Source organism: Electrona antarctica, assembly GCF_951216825.1.
Source record: "Electrona antarctica genome assembly, chromosome: 12".
Taxonomy (NCBI): Eukaryota; Metazoa; Chordata; class Actinopteri; order Myctophiformes; family Myctophidae; genus Electrona; species Electrona antarctica.
The window spans coordinates 44,574,009-44,597,465 of NC_136793.1; the positions used below are offsets into that span (position 1 = coordinate 44,574,009).

Here is a 23,457-nt window from a genome sequence, read left to right on the forward strand (position 1 = left end):
CAGGTAGAGGAGCACATTGTAGCCCAGCTAATGATGAGAGTGTCTGCCCTCTCTCTTGGAGGAGACGCAAGCTGCTGCTTCACACTCGCACCACTCCACTCATACGCCCAGGGAAACAGATTTCCAAACATATGCAGTGTGTTTTTAATCCAGTTTAATTCAGTTCCCAGCAAACACAAATAACCTTACGGGACATCCATATCTTATGACAAGGGGGTGGGCGCAAAGGAATTGAACAATTTTCCTTTTTAATGTGATTTTTTTCCCTCCAAAGTTGCTAAACATGCTCATAACCTGGGTTAACAGTTTTCTTGTTTGTGGTTTCACAAACTTTTAATCAGAAGTAGCTAGGCTACCTCCTGGCTCCAAGTGATAGGAAGCAAATTCATCCAATCTAAACAGTTGGTGCACCTGTTGTCATCTTTTTCCCCCCCTTTTCTTTCCTTTCAGTGACAGCATAAACATATTTTTGATTAGCATACTAGATAGTAATTAAGTAACATGAGTACGATGGTGCAAGCATTTGTATACATATTGTGCTTATTGCAGTATACAGCGCAATGCAATGCACGCACATATAAAAAAAACTTGACATGCAGGTCAGGATAAAGAATGCTAAAGTTAAAGCTAGGAAGGAAAGAAAGAAATAACTGCAAACTGCTCTAAATGCTCCCAAAGTGCAATTCCATTAGAGGTACAACAGGTACCTGATACTGTGGGAGCATTTAGAGCGGTGTGCGGATAATTCTTATTTCAGTTTGAACATAATTACTAGGTTTACTGGTATTTGATTTGTATTAGGAACTTTGAACTGAAATGCAATGACCTGTGTGTGTGTGTGTGTGTGTGTGTGTGTGTGTGTGTGTGTGTGTGTGTGTGTGTGTGTGTGTGTGTGTGTGTGTGTGTGTGTGTGTGTGTGTGTGTGTGTGTGTGTGTGTGTGTGTGTGTGTGTGTGTGTGTGTGTGTGTGTGTGTGTGTGTGTGTGTTATTTAGAACTTTACAACACATCCCTTGGTGTATTGGCTAACAATAGCCCCTTACATGCGAACCCAGCTGGAGGTACTTCATTAAGGGGATAAGCATCCTGCTGTCCACCGCAGCCAGACAAATGTCAGAGGTGCTAATACATGGAGTTCAATGTTAGGAAGTCATTCAGCCCTCGCAAAACATCATCAACTCCTTCTAACCACCCACCCATGGTTGTCCACTTTGGCACGCTATCTTTGTGTGAAATTCCGTTTCCATTTTTATGAAGATCATTATGTGCGCGTGCGTGCGTGCGTGCGTGCGTGCGTGCGTGCGTGTGTGTGTGTGTGTGTGGGGGGTGTGTGTGTGTGTGTGTGTGTGTGTGTGTGGGGTGTGTGTGCGTGTGCAGCGCGCATCTGTGAGTGCATCTGCGTCTGTGTCTGCAATAGTACGGGCGAGATTGAGAGCAGTCATTGGCGTCTGATCTACAAGTTCAATCTTCTGTCCATGTTGTTCTGGAGTAATAATCCCAACCCTAGACCCTGTGTCAATGCTGGCTGCATCTCCAGTACATTGCGGCTTGTGAACTGCTTTGGCCTTTTGCAGAAACGCCCGTAATCACGCTGTGGCCCCTATCAGCATGCAGCTTGCTCGCAATTTATTAACAAACAGGTTCTTCTTCAGTGTGGGCTGATGCTTTCACTGTTCTCTGCCTGCCACCTAAAGGGAGAATTACATAAGAATCCTCCGCTCGGTTGTCGGCTCCCATCCACACAGTCCACACACACACACACACACACACACACACACACACACACACACACACACACACACACACAGTCTCACACACACACAGTCACACACACACACACACACACATACACACACACACACACACACACACACACACACACTCACACTCACACACTGTCTCTCTCTCTCTCACACACACACACACACACACACACACACAATACTCTGTTGTTGATAACCTCCATCCAAAGCCTGTTGCTATAACAGCTGACCTGCTGTGGTTTTTGAAGCAAAAATGCTGAGAAGATTTCGCTGCACAATAAATGCTTCTTATTTAGATCATTGGTAAAGTCATGAGTGTTTGGATGGAATAATTGTAGAAAGTTTCCTTTGTAGAACGTCCATGCTTATTTTAAGATAAATTCCATTGCATTGAATAGAGTTGAATTTTCCTCAGACTCTTTTGAGTCTGCATGAAACAGTCGTTCGACTTGCATCTCCGGCACATTTGACAGAATATATCCTCTACTTTGTGTCGGGCTTGTAATGTGTCAGTGTGTTATCTTAATTTTCACCCTGCACATTGTCCTGGATGTATCACAGTGACTCTCCAAGAAAACAAGGACAGTCCTGAAAGCCTCCTTTAATCCAGTCTGTCATACACTATAGAGACCATTAAAAAAGAACCGATTGGACCCTCTCCATGCAAACGCACTTTAAAAACCAGTAGCTATACACACATTAAGGCACTCCTTTTAATATGTGCCCCCTTTCTTCACACCCACGACCATTGTGCATAAAATCCTGTTTTTTTCTTGAATAGATTTCTAGTCGCAGCCGCAGACAATGTTCCCCCACACAAGCTGTCGTCTTTGTCATCCCCCCCCCCTCACCCCCCTCCCCCCACCGCCACCACCACACATCCCGCTTCCCGCTCACCACCTCTCTCCCAGTCAGTAAAGCGGGATATTTGGCAGTCGTCCGTAGCCTATATGCGAACTCTGTACTGTTGTCAGAGCAGAGGACAGGTGGGGGTGTCACTGGAGTCTGCCTACTGTACCTATTCACTTGTACACTTGTCGTGCACATCTGGACTGGAGCCCGACCGATATATTGGTTTGGCTGATATATTGGCCATTATTTGACTTTTTTGACGACATCGGCATCGTAATTATACAGCACGTGTGTCCTGATTCTTAACAACTTTCAACCTGGTGTCCTCAAAACTAAGCTCACAATGCATAGCAATGTGTCTTGAACAGGGCATAAGTGGTTGAATAAAATACAATTCCCTTTTAATTAAAAATAAATACAATATATCATTCAAAACATCTGAAATATATGGTCTAGGTAGGACTTTCCAAAATCAGGATCGGCAGTGGACCCGGTATCGGTCAGGACAGGGCCCTAATCTGTAAGCATCGGTCAGGACAGGGCCCTAATCTGTAGGTATGGGTCAGGACAGTATCGGTCAGGACAGGACCCTAATCTGTATGGAAATGGAGACAACGGGGAACGTGGGGGGCAGGGAGCACATGGAGAATGAGGGAGGGTGGCTAAGTGAATGAATGGCAGAGATAGAGGGTGGGCTGCTGGGATCGTGGCAGTGGAAAACCTTTCCACTGAGGGTTAGCGCTGGGTCTCTGTTTAGGGCATGTTGAAGGGGCGGGAAGCCTGCTGATAAAAACAACTCACTAACAATTACACTAACCTAAAATAGCCCTCGCTTAAATATATACTAGTGTGCTCGCCAGTTAATTGCACACAAAAACAAAAGACTTCTCATTAGGCCTCCTGTAGCCAATGTACAGGTGTTTTGGCAGGATAATTAACCATGATTGATATGAGCACAAAATTGGTAGATATTACCTCGTGAAACCCAATATATTGATTATCGCTGTTTTTATTGCAAAGTTGCCAACTTGAATTTAAGTAAAAAATAGCACAGATAACTATTTTATTTTGAACAGGCAATTAGAACCATTAACATCTCAATATGTTTGTGATGTGCAAATGCATTGATATCGTACATACTAACAACATTTGAGTCTGTTATAAGTTCTAATTCCCTGTTGTATGGTTAATAGTCTGCCCATCATCATTAGAGTAAGTGCTATCACTTAGATAGCAGATACGCTTGTGTTAAAATAACAGACTTCAACCAACCATTTGTAAAATAAAATGTAATTGACTGTGTTGTGTTTGTAAGATTTGTGATGATGATGATGATGATGATAATAATTTGCTATTTTTGAGAGTGGCAACAACACCCCAACTCCCCCTCCCCCTAATGTTTTCAGGAAGTGATGCTTTTGGCAGCTACAAACTGACTCAATATCTGTGAAAGGGTACTGTCAAGATTAGAAAATGCATATACATTAAAGGTGGGTGTAGCATCTGAGCTAAAGGTACCACACATATATTCAAAGACCTTTCTTCGGATTTTGTTCAACTTGTTGTTTATTGTTATAGTTTAGGACTAACAACTGTGAAAATCCACTCAGACCTCTGATCTGTACTATTGACCACTATCATAGCCACAAGCTTTGTTGCATTGTGGTATTTTTATGCTACAGTTGGTGAGAAACCTGTTTACATTCCAGGGTGCTGTATGGTTCACTTCTCTGCACGGCTAAGTCAGAATCCAAAGCACTGTATAGATTTCCTTCAGCTGATGAAATTAAAAAGACAGCAATGTGTGTGTGGTGTGCCTTCCAGCAACACGATTTGCCTGCGAGTTCACGATACGGGTTGAGAGGGGAGTTCCTTTGGGGGGGATTAAATAGCTCCCTCTCTTCCTTCCCTCCTTCCCTGCCCTCCATGCTTGCAGAACACAAACAGCTTGCAGGGCTGTACAGTACTTGTACAACATGTTTGCCACTGTGGTGCTCACAGGTAACAATAAGCCAAGGTCAAAGGTTAAGAGGGATTGCAGAGCTCAGAATCTTGTGTGTTCCTCTGGCAAAGAGTGTACATGCAGGCATAAGAAACAATGTGCATAGTGTTGCTGGGGAGAGGGAGAAAGAGAGAGATGAGGGGAGAGGGGGGTGTCTTGGCTCAGAGTCGAGGGAGGGGATATCAAAAAGAAAAAGACCACATCTCTGCCCCCGTCAGGCTCTTTGAATGGTAAGGAGATAATCCATTTAATCTCTTAATCATGCACACTGTATGTACATACCTGGACCTGTGCCTAAACCCTTGTCCTGATCAGACATATCATGGCCATTTTCTGATGAGCTCCTCTGTATATTGTAACCTACAGAGTAATTCAGTTCATCCGCAGGTCCGTTATACCCGCTGTTCTCCAGCAGTACATATATTGCACCCTTGATGCCCTGGTAAAATGAAACCTGGACTCAGCAGCATGTGAAATGGAATGTGGAAATATGTAGATTTCAAAACCACAGCTTTTAAAAATCCCTCATTCACACAAATGTATTCAGAGGAGAGGTATAGTGGTTTCATAACGTGCAGTAGCCTACTGTACATTTTTGCACAATATGTTTTTCCACAAAAGTAGGAATTAATAATGAAGATGCTTTTTGGCCTGAAATTGCTATTCAAACAATTATGTACTTAGTTTCTTCCAACAAATGCATTCCACGTTATTGTTTTGCCTCGTAGCAAAGCACCCAAAAGACTAAAACCTTTCATTCCAGCAAAGGCCGCTATTGGTCACCGTCAATAAAAGCATAAAAGCATTTATTTCCCACGTTTGTCAAATTAACAGCGTACTCCATCTCCCATAGGAATCGTAAGGTTCATTAACCTTTCCGTGAAGTGGGACAGGTTTCCAGCAGTTACCATAACCTCTGTCCTGCACCTACCTCAATTATAATAGAAGAATTAAACATCCAGTGATTCAAAACAGTAATGCTGCCTCTTAAATCCCTTTGTACCAGCTCTCAGCTGTTAATGACTACAGACACTGAATGAACCATACAGTTATCAACAGATACAACCATGTGAAGCAAATCAAATGGCTCCTCTTAACTGTTCTGTCCATACGTACATGAACACTGAACAGGTTTGCTTGATGGTTGCTGCTGTGTTTTTTTTTTTTTATATTTATTTATTATTCTCCAGCTTCCCAAAAATCAAGTCATTGTATTGCCAGTGTTTTCTGAGAATACACTGGCAAGAGAGTTTGTAACAGATAACACATCAGCTGGCTTTGTCGTGAAATAATAAAAACAGTTATATATGTATGAAACTGGGTCACACATGAGACTTTGTTGAAATGCTAGTTGTGCTGTTGTTAGTTTATTATCATCAAGTGCAATGCACATAGTTATGTCATTGGTCTCAACGCAGGGGTCTGGGCACCGCGGGGGTCTGGGCACCCCAGGGGTCTTTCAGAGGATGCCAGGGGGTCCCCAGCGAAATGATTGATAGTTAAGAATAAGAACGAAATGGACCTTTACCATATTTGTCTGTAACTCCAGAGAATTTACAAATTTGTACGCTCTAAAAGTTCAATTAACACTGAGGATTGGGGACCCAGAGATAAAATTTAAAAAACATCAAATTGGGTATACATTGCAAATCAGGGGTCCTTGTAATTTTAAAGCTTGAGAAACAATGTTTTTTATGTTCTTTTCTCTTGATCGTAGCATTTTTCTCTTCCCATTGAAACTGTTGACCATTTTGTACTGTCCCTAATTTGTGCCCCTGCACCTCAAAGTCATTCAAGGATAGACTGACCTTGAACTAATTAAGTGTTCAATTACACGCCTGTTGATCTTTTCTAATGTTCCAATTACAAGATTACTAGATTAATTGTGTGGGCACAGAGTTCGTTCACTTGTCCACCTACTCGCCCTCCTTCATCATTATCATCCTCTCTCTCACACATTACCCTTTGTCTGCTCTGCTGTGCCCTGCGGTGCCGATAGGTTTCAGGGTCCTTCCTTATTCGACTGTCATCGTTTATACTTCAAAGGTGATTTTAATTCTTTACCATTGACTCTTTAATAAGCCTAATCTTCCTCCTCTTCTCCACCCCCTCACATCTCCAACATCTTCCTCTGTGTTCATCAAAACCCCTACAAGTGTTATGCATGTTTTTTATAGACGTACAGTACACCTTCATTATAATGGACTCATCCCGACGACTATGCATGTGTGAAGTCTTAGGCCTGGATACAGCTGTAACTATGGAGCGGTGATGCCCTGTGTGTGTGTGTGTGTGTGTGTGTGTGTGTGTGTGTGTGTGTGTGTGTGTGTGTGTGTGTGTGTGTGTGTGTGTGTGTGTGTGTGTGTGTGTGTGTGTGTGTGTGTGTGTGTGTGTGTGTGTGTGTGTGTGTGTGTGTGTGTGTGTGTGTGTGTGTGTGTGTGTGTGTGTGTGTGTGTGTTTGTGCGCACACGAGCGAGTGAGCGAGCGCGCACACGCGTGTGTGTCTCCTGGTACTTTAGGCAAGCTCAGGTTGGGATTTTCCACTGCCACCCCCGTCAGTGGGAAGCCCTATATGGGGACATGTCGTCTCCTTGTTTGCTTGTTGTGCTGATGAAGCAGGGGGGAGTGGGCAGCCTTGGTCAGGTTCCAGGATTCCCTCCAAATGAGTCAGCCAGCCCCCACTCTACAGACTGTTACCTTGGGAACTCAGACTGGGGCTTCCCTCAACAGTACTAAAGTACAGACTCATCAACACACATACATACACATGGCACTAATACATTCACGCTGGAGCTCTAAGGGCCTGTTGCAAGGCCCTGGTTAGAGTGAATCAGCTTATCAATATCCTCTCACTTTAGCTCATATTTCTGCCCCGCTGCTCTATGGGAGCCAGTGGACTGTAGCGCTAAGTCCACTGCCTTAACCCATATTTGTGCTGCTAATGTATGCAGATTAGACAGAATAGATGAGTGTGATAATGAGTTTGGGTGGGTAGTTTCTTAAGTCAGTGGTTTGAGTAATAGTATGATGGCCTACTAATGAGCATGACCAAAGGAGTGCGGTCCTGGTGCACTGTAGTGTGTTGGCTAGTGTCAGTGATGGCTGGAGTTCACTTAATAACTGGACTGTTTGTGTTTCTCTAAGTCAGTTCATTACCACGGCCAAATGAGTTTCTTTATCACAGCCATTAGGCCAGTAGGGAACTTGTTAAGTTAATTTGTTGATGCACTGGAGCAGATCTAGAGTGGCTCCCCCACTGCCCCTCACCCTGTCTTGCTTGAAACCATTCCACAGAGCACGTTCACATGATCACCTCTTGCCTAGCCCAAGATACAGCAAAATACCTCAGTGTTCATTTAACTCTGGACTGTGCCCATGTACACTCACCTGTAAGAGTCCATTTGGTTACATTTGTACTCATTACAAATGGATAAATTAGGATTTTTACTGTGTGGACTGCTTTATCAGCCAATGGATGTTCAGTGAACTCCACCAGGCACTAAAATGTTTGTAACTAAAGTTATAAAATAATACAATTCATAAATATAAAATAAAAGTCATAACTCATAATACAATTTATATAATTATATAACGTGTTGTAGCAAGCTTTCTAAAACACTTATATTACAATTTTAACTTCCAGATCTTTTATAAGAGATTTTCTAAACGTAGCCTAAAGGTCATTCAAATCAGATACTTTGATAAATTGCAATGAGATGGTTTATAGCCAGTTAGCCACAAATCTGTAGCATGATAACACTAACAAAGCATGCCTATAATGTATGTAGCACAGGCTTGGTAGAAAGTGTTACCATAAACTATGTCATTAAAATGCATTATTCTCTACTCATATACAGCATTTAATGATTTGATGTGATTATATATATATGTTTTTTTACTGGGCACTGAGTTCACTTTGGGGAGGGGGGGATACAAAGTATTTATCCTGTAAACTGTGACAGTCCTTATGAGACAGTCTATTAATCCACAATAACCCTGCAAATGAATGGGCTGATTACTGAGGCGAAGATGAGGAGGCAGTCATAGGCGCTTGGCTTGAGTGGAAGAGGAGCGAGCGGAGGAGGGGTTGGTGGTGGTGGGGTGGGGGCTGGCTGTGGTTGTACACGTCCAGCCTCAGAATAGAGCTGTGAACACCATCTGTCATGCTCTCTCTCCCCGTCTGTTAGCCTGACTGCAAGTGAAAGGGAGAACGATGCTCTCAGAAATGCATTAGAACGACGTGGGTGCTGATTGTCGTAGGTGTGGGTTTACAGGGTGCGTGAACGAAACGGTGGAGGGGGGCGGGGTGGGGTGGGGTGGGGGGGGGGTGCATTCAAGGAGGGGGCCGATGAGTAACTGTACTGCTGACAAAGGGAAGCACTCACCCACACAGGCAAGGAGCAGGTCGGTTGGGCATGTCGGTATTCCTGATACCACCCCCTCCAACCAAGCCCTCTCCATCGGCCAGCCACCCTGCCTCCTACCTGAGGGGGCTTTTCTGAGGATTCCTATACAGTAGCTGAGCAGTTATGTATGCACGCATGCATGCACGCACGCACGCACGCACGCACGCACGCACGCACGCACATGCACACATGCACACACACGCACACTCACACACTTTTTTTTTTTCCTTCTTTTTTTTTCAATCCAACTGTAGGCCAAGCTAAGTTATATCCTAGCCATGCTCCTCTTGACACTCTTGACAGATATTGCACTTGATAATAACTTGACACTTATCCAGAGGGAAAGAGAAAGTTCTAAGAAAAAACAAATGTGCCATTTTATAGTGAGCAGTGAGGACCGGTATACTGTGCGCACAGTGGTTAGTGTGGAAGTCAATATGGACGGGCAATATGGACTAACCTGTAAGAGTCATTTTTGCAGTGACAGCCCTCCCCAACCTGATTTCTGATGAACATAGCTACAGTAATTGTAATTGTTGGAGCACCCTGCCAAGCCACAGGCACTGTAGACTCTACAGTGTAGAGCAATCGAACCTACTGTTCATAGTAGTTGGCGAGAAATGTACGTAAAACATAATTAAGAATTCGGCTACTTGATTATTACTTTGTAATTCTAATAGGCATATAACGAAACTACAACCATTGTTCGTGTTTTAGCTGTACTCACAAATAACCAGATGGCCTGTGTATCAATAGTGTATTTCCCCTTTATTTATTTTTTATGATTTGTACTTTATTAATTTTCTTTTGTATATGAAACATTGACAGACATAGACAAAACACAACGAAATAAATGCATAACAAAACAAACGCATAACAAAACAAAACAAAACAATATAACAGAGATGCACAGAAATATCCCGCAGTCCACCCCAGCCCCAATTCCAGACATATTCCTTCAATGTATTTTTCTAAAGTTGCAGCCCGTTCAGAGCTCACTCAGAGCCAGAAACGAATCAGAGTCCTGATACGTGCATATGGTAAAAGCCCCATTTTAAGTCCTAGTCGTCCATCCTATTGAGCAGCCTGTATGACAGTCGCTCGTAAGCGGGTATTTCCCCTTTATTGAACAACCATATGATGTCTAGAATGTCTTGCCTCTGTGCTTTTGACTTTTCTAACCTTGCACTCTCAGAGTAGCTTCTTATCTGATGATGACATTGATCAAAGATTAGCTTCCATCAATGCCCTATGTGGCTTTTGAATCCCCCTTACAAAGCTGTCATGGATTTGCAATATGGAAACCTGCCTCTGTGTCAAACAGCCATTACATGTACAACACATTGCACGGTGCAATGTGTTGTACATGTAATGGCTGTCTGTCAGGTGCAATTTGCACCTGACAGACACTAATTAATATTAATATAGTTATTACTGTAGTTGCCCTAACAGGGCAACCAGACTATAGTTTACTTTATTCTTTCTAGATAAACGTTATTTTGTCCCACTGCTCCTCCCACAGTTTTGGCGGCATGCACTCGAGCCACGTGTCAAATCGACCGGCTTCACCGGGAATCGTGTTATTGAGATAATGTTGTATAGTTTAATTGATATACATTTTGAGTGAATTAATTTCCCCCTTGACTTGAATGGGGAAATGAAAGAACTCCAATTGCAAGTATTGTTTTCTAGGATGCTGTAAGGGCTAAATTTAAAACACTTGGAGGGGAGGTTTATAATAAAAAAAGAATAAAAACAAATATTTATATCAGCCGGCCTCATGGTGGCACCATGACCCATAAAACCTTTCATTTATGGGTCAAAGTACATATCCTTTTTTGGGGGTGGAGGGGTATATATATATTACTGATTTACTGTTATCTTTTTTATATATCTTTTTTATTATATTATATATATATATATATTTTTTTTTTGGGGGGGGGCTTTTCTGCCTTTATTTGATAGTGACAAAGTAAGCTGACAGGAAATGGGGGGAGAGAGATGGGGAGTGACATGCATGCAGCAAATGTCGTCGGGATCAGGAGTTGGATTAGGAGCCTAGGTGCCCGGACCAATAACTGTTATCTTTTACATTGAGTTAGGGACCAAGTGTCTTGCAGTTAGGGGCTAAGTGTCTTTCTCTGAGAACATTGCGGGGGTCGGGAATCGAACCCTGGTTTTCCCAAGCGGCCTCTCTACCCATTCAACTATGGCTGCTATGGCTGTTAGTATATGAAGATCTTCAGCATCCAGTGAGAACACTCACGTTATATGTTCGTAGTCATGGCTGCCAATTCCTACCTGATGTGTGGGAGTTCTGACCGATCCAGACCTCACTGAATGACTGCTTACTTACATTACGTCTTGAGACTATAGGACTTAAGTTTAAGACATACAGGTCATCAAAGGATGCATATTTGTATGTCCCATCCTCCCAAATCCATTTGTATCCTCCAAAGAGGAAGATACGATCTCCCACCATGCAATAGCACATCATACATGGTGGGCCTTTCCCCTTGGACTCAACCTTCTTCCAGGAAAAGGTCTCTAGGTTGAATTTCCACAGATCATTGAAGGTCTGGTTCCATTTGTGGCCACATAATATGTACAGCTCTAGACTGAATGACCGAAGGTGTGTTCATCGAGTGGTTGGTCTCTGTGTCAAACACGCTGATGTTGTTATAGCACTGACGCCACGTCTCGTCCCCAAATACAAACATCTTTGTCCCGATGATGGTGGCAGAATGACTTGATGAAGCAGGAGGTGGAGGGCCTCTGGTGTTAATTAAAGACCAGACCATGGTGGTGGTGTCCAACTTGTACATGTCACTAGTGAACACAGCTGACTGTGTCTCTCCTCCATGAATATAGAGCGTTGCAGTCCCGCCCCCTTTCCAGACCCAGAAAATAATTCCCCGTTCATTTTCCTCATAGACTTTTCAAAAAGTATTTATTTAAATACGTTTACGCCGCGGACAAAGCCAACTCGAGTTGTGACAAATCATGACAATAAACAATGTTTTGGGCCAATCAAATAATTTGTAAGAAGAAAAACAAAACAAAAAGTGTTGTAACCTGCCTTTTTCTTCTTCTTTCTAATTATTTGATCAGCCCAAACATTGTGTTTATTGTCATGATTTGTCACAACTTGAGTTGGCTTTGTCTGCAGCGTAAACGTCTTTAAATAATTATTTTTTGAAAAGTCTGAGGAAAATGAACGGAATTATTTTCCGGGTCTGGAAAGGGAGCGGGACTGCAACGCTCTATACAGTACATGACCTTCCACAAGACACAGGCTGAGTGGAAGTACCTCCCCTCTGAAACAGTCCCAGAAACCTGTTGTTTGAACCATCTGTGCGTGTCAACATCAAATGCATAAAGCACGTTGCAGAACTTGGATCCTCCCCAGATGTAGATGATATCAGTACAGCTGTGCTGTACAGCAGCATGGAGGGAACCTCAAGGTGACATTCTCCTGTTCCAGGTGTAACTGGAGGCAACTTCCTCCAGTGCAAAGACACTGTGTTGAAGACGTGAACTTCAACTGGTTCACTGTTCTCGTTACTGTTGCATCGTCCAATCACGTACACCATGTATCCGACTGTCACAGCCGCATGATATCCTCCTGATCCGTTCAGATTCATGTGGGTCAACAGTGAACACATCGTCATACGTCATCAACAAATACTTATAATAGCAGCACTGAGGTCTCTCTTTAGGCTGTCCTTAGACGACCTCTCCATCTTAGCTTTCAGACATCCCTGTTTTCCATACATCTGGCCAGCTTGTTGGTGCTTAGTGCTCCTGTGTCTTTCTTGAGTACATCCACGTATGTTAATGTGGGACGTCCTCGTGACCGCTGTCCTTGTGTATGTTCCCAATGCACTAATTTGCTGACTGGCAGCTCTTGATGTCTTTGGCAGTGTCCTGCTAGTCTCATTCTCCTGGCTGATATTTTTTTGGCTCACCCTTTGTATGCCATCATACAGATTTGTGTTGGTATGTGTGCTCTTGCTGATGTTAAGTACTGCATGCTAGATTCTGGTATAGCACCCATCTACATTCTGGTATAGCAACTGTCTAGAGTCTTCTACAGGGTTGGTTTCAGGTTACAGTTACCACAAGTCCAATGCAAATTGATCAATCCCATAGAGAAGCCTTTGGTAGAAACAGCTCATGCACAGTCTGATGCAGTACAAGACAACAAAGGGGGCCATGGACCTTTCCAACAATCATCCAGTACAACAAGCATGCACCGCGCCACCCTCCTTGCCCGACTTACTTAGGCATGTGGGTCAATGCATCATCATCATACTGTGCTTAGCAAGCTGCTCGAGGGAAAGTGCAACCACACTTGCAATTTCCCAGAATTGCACCGTTCTAGTTATATCAGCTGCAGTAATACTTATGTTGCAAAAAAGATTCTGCATGATTGCCACATACAGTGATTGGTCTGCTCATTCTGCCCCTCTATTCAAACAACTCAATATTTTACCAATCTTTAATTTAAATACATACCAAACCTGCAACTTTATTTTCAAAGTATTGTTCCAGCCAGTTTAATTTCCTTTGCCATGTAAAGACTTCTTTCAGTTCAACAGTGATGTGCACCACTTCAATACGAGACAGGCAAATCATTTACATCTCCCAAAGTTCCATACTGGTCTGTGTCATATTTCTCCATCAGATACAGAGGGGCCCAGCTATGGAACACCTATACAGCAATCTCATCTAATTCTACTTAATTAAATAATGTCAAACATTTAATTGACACTTAATTGACCATATCACTTAATTATATTTCTTTGTATTATCTCTTCTTTTCTCTAATCATGTAGATAACCAAGTATTCTAATCATGTTTTTTGTTTTGTTTCTTGTTTTGTTATTGGGTTTTTTATACTGCAATCATGTATTCTGGATATTCTATATTTCTTGTACAATGTTTCATTGTGTTTTAGAGGCCTTGTATAAGCCCCTTGGGCTTTTTGCCTCAGCCTAGCACTTTACCCTTCTTATATTTGTATATGTTCACTATATTGTTTTTTTTATACTATGCTGAATAAATAAATACTAAAAATACTAAAAAGAAATATTGTGATGGTGGAAATCACAATTATCAACTTTTCAACATTTTATGCAGCCTAAAGTTATATCAGACTTGCATAATTTAAAAGTTTGTCATTGCAGCTTTCAATATTTCCCTACTTATTCTTAGTGATTTAATTTTAATCTGGTCTACAAATAATAAGATAGTGACTATGACTTATAATTATGTCTCAAAGGATTCAAAATATAACCGCCCCAATTGTATAAGTTAAAGTGAGATTTTAGATCTTAATCTTCACTCCCCCTCTTATTTTAAATACAGTTAACACAGCCAAACCCTTTTATCCACCTGAAGGCCAATGCACTTGACTGTCCCCATCAGCAGTTGCCCACAGGGAGTCCCGCCTACCATGTGACAATCAAAATGTCCCAGTGAGAATGTCGTCCAGATGAGTGTGATCAAGTCCCCACAGAACCTCTGTGACTCTGACCTGTTTCAACTTTACTGTTCCCCTATTTTCTCCTTTGGAATGGAACAGATCATCAAATTAATCCATTTAATCCACTTGAACCCCCAGCATCCCTATTCTAGGGGGGAACATTCACCAAAAATATCATCATCGTACATGAGATTGTATAGTCACATGCAGAGTCACGTTGTGAGCTTGTAGATATTTTCACTACTTAATGCACACTCTTGTATGACTATGTAGAAAATAGAATTACAAAAAAAACATAGAAAGTAGAAAGATGCGAGGTTTCCACCGGACAGCAACCACATGTTACAGTACAGTATGTGCATCGTTTGCACGTCTTTTCACCCTGTACTGAAATAATATTAAAAGGCCAGCGAGTTTCATTAGGATTGAGCGAGAGCAGAGCTTTGAGACATGGTGAGAAATGTGAGTGCATGTGGAAGTGGAAATGTTGACTACCTGTTGCTATGGCGATGAGTTTGGATCCTGCAGGCTTTACACTTTAGGACTCTGGCTATTCTAAATAAAGACTTTCTCGCTGATCTGTGGATGCAGCCACAAGTACACAAGTATTTGAAACTAATCCTCACATTGTTATCAGTCTGTGAGCTCTGTTATGGTCTGATAACAGGAAGAGTTACTGTAAAGTACTGTATATATTTTACTATTACATTACACTCATACTGTATCATGTCACATCTGTATCAAAGTATTCATTATCATCCAAGTCATACAGCACCAGTTGCTAAAGCAGATCTGAAGTGTGCTCGTGCAGGCAGTACAATTATCAGTGTTAATTTATCGATTTGTAAAACACTGAAGATTTTACCAATGTCATCTCTGTATTTCACAGGCTGTTGATATGCAATTAAAGGGTCCCCCCATCTAATTGATGGAGCCCTCCCCCTATTGTGCCTACCTTTTTTAATTTCAAGGACCCCCAGTTTTGATATGCAGATTAGGCCATGGATTCCCATTTGATGATTTGTACCTCTGGGACCGTGATCTACTCTGTACAATTCTCAGGGAACTCAGAGAGTGTACACATGTGGGTCCTATCAGTAATTTTGCTGGGGACCCCGTGGAAGCTGCTCATGGACCCCACATTGAGAACTTGTCTCCGCCAGGCCGGGTTGCCTACCCAGGGCCCGCAAACATTGGTCATATAGCCACTCGGAATGAGATCTAGATACATCCTGATCACATGACCCCAGAGTTCATGGTGCTGGAGCAACTTGGATGACTGGAACCTTTTACTTTAATAACAGGGTGCAAAGCAAAAAAACAACAATATTTTGCTGTCAGAGTATATCTCGATTACCTGACGAAGATGTAATCTTATTTTGTAAATTGCGTCATGCTCCAAGAAATCTATAGGGAAAACAGATGTTGATTGTACAACCTACAGTTCAAGAGTGATAGGCCAAAACATGAAGTTGGCTGTTATAGCATTACCATGAGGCTGATTTAAAAAATGTAGGGTGGCATTTTTTCGTTGGCCTAGTCACGGTGGGAATGTGCGTGCAATGAGACGCTGCAATGTTTGAGTCATTTTGTTGCCAATCGTAGCCAATCAGGATGGAATATAAAAAATACGATCACATGACTATAGAGATAATGTAATAGGTATTTGCGTGATGTTTGGCCACAATTTGTAGGAGTAGCAAGAATCGGACTCCTGGTGGCGCTATAACAGGCAGATGTGAAGAATGTAGGGCAGAGCCTCCAGGGAGTGTGTGTGCACACCGTTTCACCAATCGGTCCAACGATGCCAGAGATTAGCTGGATGGACACACATGGACGCACGTGCGCACAAACACGCACGCACGCACGCACGCACACGCATGCGCGGTGTAAAGTCAGAGAAAGAATGGATAGGGTGATCCCAGATGAGATGGCGATATGGTGTCCTTGAAATTTCTGTTTGTTGTCCTGGTGGTGAGCTGTCTTTTAGTGCTATACATTTGGCACCCTGTAGGGGGAGCCTGTGTGTGGAGAAAAGAGGACATAGACTAGTGGTGATGAGACCAAATGCAATGGTTGGGATGGGGACTTCTGTTCCTATGTCAAGTGAGTTTTGGGCACTTTCACAGAAAACATATTTAGTCCTTTCCCTCCCACTCAAGGATGCAATGTTAGTACAGTAAGCAATTGAGCCTATTAAGCAAACATTCCTGTGTGCTATTTGCAGTCAACTGCCTGACCATATGGTTCATGGGGATATTGGGTGTAACTTGACAAATATATCGTAGAGCATGTGCATGGAAATTATGCTACCTTCATACCAGGCCTACCTACATGATCCCTGTTTCTAGGCAACAGGAAGTTAATATACAATTAATAATATGGGAATTTGCTACCTGGGAATCCAATCACTGACTTAATTTGCTTGGGAATTGTCTTTGTCTCCAGATATTAAATATTGCAGATCCTTTTACATAGTAAGCACTGACACATTTAAGCCACAATCTTTTGATAGGAGTCTGGCGCACTGTGGGGTCTTAAGTCAAGCTTCGTGTAAGCCAGGCTATTGAAGCATCTGGTGACAAATGATGGCCCTCTCCCAGTCATTGGCTTGGCCTCACTATTTTACTATCACTCTACATACTAGAATCCCTTAGCATGACAAATTATGATGAAGTCCACCCCTGTGGAATTGAATACATGCAGGGTTAGACTTAGAAAAAATTGCCACAGGAATTAAATGGCTTCTCCTGCCTCACTTCCTGGGGGGGATAAAAAGATTGAACATAAGACCTATATTTGTGCTCAGAGAATTTAGGGCTGTGGGAATTCTCAGCCGAGGGTATGGTGGGATAGTGAAACATAGAGGTTAAGAGAAACCATCAAAAAAGGTTTGGTCTAGCAATAAGAATCCAATGGTGTTGTCGTGAATAGCAAAATAAGTACACTATATTTGCTTTTGTTTGAAAAACAAGGCTATGAAAGACCCCACTTTACTAGTTTGCTAGTAGCCCTGCAGCTCCTTACGCCCAATGAGACCAAAGGACATTGAACGAATGACAATTGGCATATTTAAGCCTGATTTATACTTTGTACAATGTCCCGTGCCAAAAGTACTACAAGCACACAATGTGATGCAACACGTGATGCGTTGTGAATGTGATGCGTTGTAGAGCTGATATTTCACCCTGAGACAGCGTCATACTGGTACAACAGAGTATGAATTTGGCAGTAGAACCCTATCCTCTCACTAGTATGGCTACAAATTAAAGTGCGCATGCGTGCGTGTGTGTTGGACTGACCAACAGCCCCACACTAGCAGTGCTAATAACTTGGAAAGGTCTACATGAATCTGGACTCACTCTAACGAACCCTGTTTCTGAACCAACAGGGTGATGGACTAAGTAGAGGAGAATTAAAAGGTACCACACTGTCTGGTAAGTACTGTAATATATTAAGTGTTTTGTCCTCATCATATGATATGTGCATGAATGTATGTAAATGGTATACTACACATATACATATATCTAACTAGTACGTTGCTTTGGTTATCACACCTAAATAGATTTGTCTTTGTTTCTTCAATCAGAATATGCCCGCCCAACCCCTCCTCAACGGTCTGGTTTTCATCGTTACCAGTTCATGTTGTTTGAGCAGCCAGAGAGGAAACTGTTACTCACCAAAGATGAGAAGTCATCACTGGGTAAGAAGTATATTCACTCTATCTATCGGTCTGTGATATCTATATGTAGCACTAGTGGCATGCCAAAGTTTGTGCTATTGCCATTGAGAATGCATTGGGCATTTAAGTTAAATAACTCAGAGACTACAAATCATTTCAAAGTAAAAAGTTCCAGCATGTGTCCACAGTAAGCTGAATTATAAAATGTGTGAATGTAGTTTCTAGGTGAAAGTGATTTTTTGACGTGCCACAGTCTGCCATTGAGCCCCATTGTGAATTTCTCAAATTTGAAAGCACTATATTTCTAAAACTATGAAACATTTCAAAGATTTATTTTCATGTCCACCGTAGGATGAACCTAAATAGGTTTGAATGGGGTTTCTAGGTGTAAGTATGTAGGACTAGTAGCATGCCAAAGTTTGTGCTATTGCCATTGAGAATGCATTGGGCGTTTAAGTTAAATACTGGGGGGGCATATTTTGACAGCAGAAACTGTCATAATTTCACCCCCCTCCCTATTCTAAAGCCCCCCCAGGTACATTATATATTTAAACTATTTTCAGCAATGGTACAATTATTTTCTCAGTGGGTAGATCTTGTTGAGCTCGTCATTTTGAAAGTAGATCTCACGTCATAAATGTGTGGGCACCCCTGATATACACAATAACAACAGACAACAGTTTGCTGTTGCATTAATATCAGTTATGCCACGAGTAACCTGAAGAATTTCTGTATACTTGATCTATAAGACAAAATTCCATTTCTAGCCTAGTTATGCAAGAACGTAAGTATACTGTACATTAGCCTCATGGCCAGCTTCAAGTAATATGATTTGTTCTTTTTGTTCATGTGTCCACAAATAATTATCAGTACTTAAAGCGCTTTGAGTTTCTGAAGCCCATTCTCATAGTGGCTTTACTCCATAAGTCTTTATTTAATTTATACTCCATCGTACAGCGGTGTCGCTGGCAAACAAGAACTGATTTCACATTGAAGTGTTAATGATGTTAGTGAGTCAATCTATTGCAACACTGATATGCCGCAGGGTCAGACTCAAGTATTGTGAGGCTCCCACGCACACCTGACTGTTATCCCCTCTACCGAAACATAAAATCTACTACTACCATGTCATCACACATGAGTACAGTATTATTATTTCTTTCGCCACATTTGGACACATTTCATTCTGAATATTATCATATAATCAACGTGCGCACTGTGTCAGAAGTAAGATGATGGGGGCACGGTGGCACAGTTGGTATAGTGCTGTCGCCTCACAGCTAGAAGGTCCTGGGTTCGATTCCCGCTCGGGACGCTGTGGGTGCTGGCGGCATGTTTCCTCCTCGGCATCAGTGCCCATACCCGAGGCGGGGTTGGCGAAAGGGCCTTTCTGTGTGGAGTTTGCATGTTCTCCCCGTGTCCCCTAGGGTAGGTACCCTCACAAAAAACATGCAGTAATCCTGGTCTCTAAACTGCCTCCCCCTGGCCAGCCGGGGTGCCTGATGGAGGGGAAAGGAACTGGTTGGAATAACGTGTTCCTTCCACGCGCTACGTCCAACCAGGGAAACTCCCCCCCTGTCAGGTGTAAAGGAGCAACTTGGACACTCATGAGTTCAAGTCCGTTGCTCTCCCCATGTCCCCCATATATGGGGACTAGGTTGGCGGAGGGTGTGTAGAGCCCAGGATCACATTAGATAATTGACACAGGGGTGAAAAATGGGTTACAAAATCGTGGGATAAAAAATTATTAAACAAAAAGAAGTAAGATGATACAGCATGAATAATACAGTGATTTTGTTGTACTGATTGTGCTTCGCAGCTGTTGACCACACTTCACAAAAATGTTAATCTGACTGTATCCACCCAGTTTTAATCCACTATACTGTGTGTACAGTATGAGTTAAATTCCCTCCGGATCACTTCCTCTCTCTTGCCAACTGCTTTCAAAGGGGAAATTAAATAAAGAAATCTTGGATAATCAACGATTTCACGTAATGGACAAAACTGGAGAAAATACTCGCAACGGCAACAACAAAATGTTCAACCTGACCAATAGTGTGTATGTGTGTGAGAATACTGTACAGAGTTTGTTCATTTAACTCATTTAACTCGGAAACTTAAGAATTAAATGAACACACATGATTTCACTGTGTAGAATCCTTGTCATGAGTGATGCCTGTACATGTTATCATGGGTTCACCTTGAGGCCTCCACTCGGCCATTTGGAAGGTATTCCTGCATAGATAAGTGGAATTGAGGGAATCCCATGTCTCCCCAACTCCCCTGTTAAGTAGGTTCACTTATTAACGTCTGTCCCCCCTCCATGTGGTATGGCACAGACAGGCATTTGTCAGTAGCCCATGACATTAATTGATGTGATTTGCAAAGGGAAAGCATTTAGCCGTGGGAGGGAGACTCCTAATGATCGTTTTCCACTTCCAGTGGCGCAGTCGTTGACTCAATTTCACAGCAGATTTGTTTGTCTTTTTCTTTTCATCTTTGACCATCACTTGAGTAATAAAGGGCCATTGAGAGGCTGAGCAGAGATGTTGAGAGGAACTGCGGGAGGCGGTGATGGCTCCTGTGTTAAGGTTATGAAATGTGGGTCATGGAACTGTTGAAGACAGCTGGTTGCAACACAGGGATCTGCAGGGGGCTGTGCTCCTGGCACTGGGCATAGGGGTGTGATCATTGGGAATCCCCCTTCTCTCTATAGCGCAGGAACTAGGAAGGCTGTCCCAGTGCCCCCGTGCTAGGGTTGAGGGCCGGCGTACGTATGCCGGGCCCTGGTGCCACTTTTCAGCCAGTTGGCAAGACAAGCACTGTGTCCTGCTGCTGTTGGACTGCCACTGGAGAAAATGTCAGGGCAGGAAACACTGGGTCTGATCCAAATGAAACGGTCCATCTCCGGATTCCTGTTTTTTACCCCAACATTGTGCATCAGGTCTAATGTATTTCCTTTTTGGGGGCGCTAGCCCCTCCTATGCACAGCTTTGTGTGTATAGGCCTATGTGTGTATCAGCACGGAATGCACAGCTTTGTGTGTTTGTGTGTATCTGATTGGCTGAGCGCGGAATGTGATGTATGATGATAAGAGCCCCTCACTTCACACGAGTGTAATTTTTATATAGTCAGGTAATATTTAGCTGCATATTTAGATGCATGGCAATATATTTATCAGGTGGTAAGTCACTTGAATTGTTTTTTGGTTTTTGAGTGGTGCAACCACTCCCTTACGGAGCTATGTGTGTGGCTGGGTGGCTGCCTGGGTCTGAGCACGAAAATAACATGGTTGTTTTTCACCACCTGTACAGTACAGTACAGTACAGGGTACAGTAGAAGTACCCCCACACGGTAACTCTGTCATTTCTCAACCGTTTCGGACGTAGGGCGGCTCGCCGGATATGTTTCTTCTGCTGTATCCTACTGGCTCATCTGCTAGTGAGGACGAGGAGCCCCCACTGGGAGGACATAGGGTCTCCGTCCTACTCCTCCCCTTCAGTGTCCCCCACTGACAGGCGCCGCCCCAGTGTGTAAGAGTATTGTGTAGTATCAAAGATCACCCTCTCCGCCCGTCTTCCCTCCCCTGAACATGGTCAATTGTTTTCGTTTAGAGCTCGGTTTGACCCATTTGCCATAGGGTAGACGATTTGCCAAACCGGATGCACTACGGAAGATTCAAACCCCTAGACTCTGTAGTGGTGGCCATGGGTACTTCACCGCTGCATGGCCAGAGTGCTCAAATGTATTCTTTAATGGTGTTTTTTGCTTTATTTAAGAAGAGAAACAGGAAAGGGAAGGCAGAGGAGGGATGGTGGGCCATGTCCTGAGCCAGGAATCACACTGACGGCATTGCAGTTGTGGTTGATGCGTTAACAGTGTGGGTCACCATGGTTGCCCCGTGCACGCACGCACGCACACATGCACGCACGCACGCACGCACGCACGCACGCACGCATTTGAATTATTTTATTTGGCTCTGCACAAGAGGCGCAATACAGTAGATCCAAACACTGATCAGAAGAGGTTACATTATTATGATCCAACCAAATACAACTGCTGCACATGCTTAACACACAGAGGAAAAACGCACATTGATGACATACTACTACTTGACACTACTAGACAGGATTCTTTTTTTCCTTTATGCCACCTAAGGATAAATAAATCATCGCCTTCTCCAGATAGACAGACTACCCATACTAGCTGAGACAGAACAGTATTTAGCCAACTTTTTTGAATTTGTCTTTTGCAATCCTTTTGCAGACCCCGGGAGCACAAGTTTATGGACATGGCCCAGACTTCCAAATACAAGGACAATGAGTTGACAATTATATCCCAAGGCCATAATATGTTCCACCAAAGGCTGATATTTCATAAGTTTGGATGTAAAACAAGTGTCCATATACAAATCAAATGGGCAGCCTATTTCAAAGATAGTTTATCTAATTTCATTAATGAACACAATATCTGGGGTATTTGGAATATCTTGTAGTGAATTGACATGTGTGTCATTGTGATCAAACCAGTCTAGTTTTACAGTGCTGTGTTTATACATTATTTTTGTCCTATCCTAAATGGTAAATGGTGCATTTATATAGCGCCTTTATCCAAGGCGCTTTACATAGATTGTGCATTTCATTCACCCATTCACACACACATTCATACACCGATGGCGGCGGAAACCATGCAAGGCACCAATCAGCACATCGGGAGCAATTAGGGGTTCAGTGTCTTGCTCAAGGACACTTCGACACTAACTCTGGGGGAGCCCGGGTTCGAACTGGCAACCTTGCGGTTACCATCCAGCCACTATACCCCTGAGCCACCGTCGCCCCGTCCTGTACTCCTCTGATATTGTCTGAGACCAGGTCCACACACACACACACACACACACACACACACACACACACACACACACACACACACACACATTCCTTTCCACCACTAAATTCATGACCATCACGTTGTGTGAATGAATGGATTGCTCCCACTCCCCTCCTCTCTCTATCTCTCTTGTCTCTCTGTCTGCCCCCCCCCCCCCCTCTCTCTGCCCCCCCCCCCCCTCTCTCTCTTGGACTACTGTAGCTACTGGGTGATGCTGCATGCTCCTCATCTAGGCTCCCTACAACTCCTATTGCCAGCTCAGCACACTCCACAATAATTGAAGCCATTTGCAATGTTGCACTGTGGTAATGGGCAGATCCATGTCTCCCACCCACCCACTGCCTCTGCCATTAATCAGAGCTGCATGGAAGTCAGGAGA

The 23,457-nt window shown here is 43.0% G+C and overlaps 1 protein-coding gene across 2 annotated transcripts in view; it reads left to right on the forward strand.

Annotated features, from left to right (window-relative positions):
- The window catches only part of pebp4 (phosphatidylethanolamine binding protein 4), a 62,874-nt gene that overhangs the window by 34,691 nt on the left and 4,726 nt on the right, over window positions 1-23,457 (forward strand). For both annotated transcript variants that reach the window (XM_079516592.1, XM_079516593.1), the window contains exons 5-6: window positions 17,901-17,946; window positions 18,099-18,212. In XM_079516592.1, coding sequence (XP_079372718.1) covers window positions 17,901-17,946; window positions 18,099-18,212 — 160 coding nt within the window. The remainder of the gene's footprint in view (window positions 1-17,900; window positions 17,947-18,098; window positions 18,213-23,457) is intronic.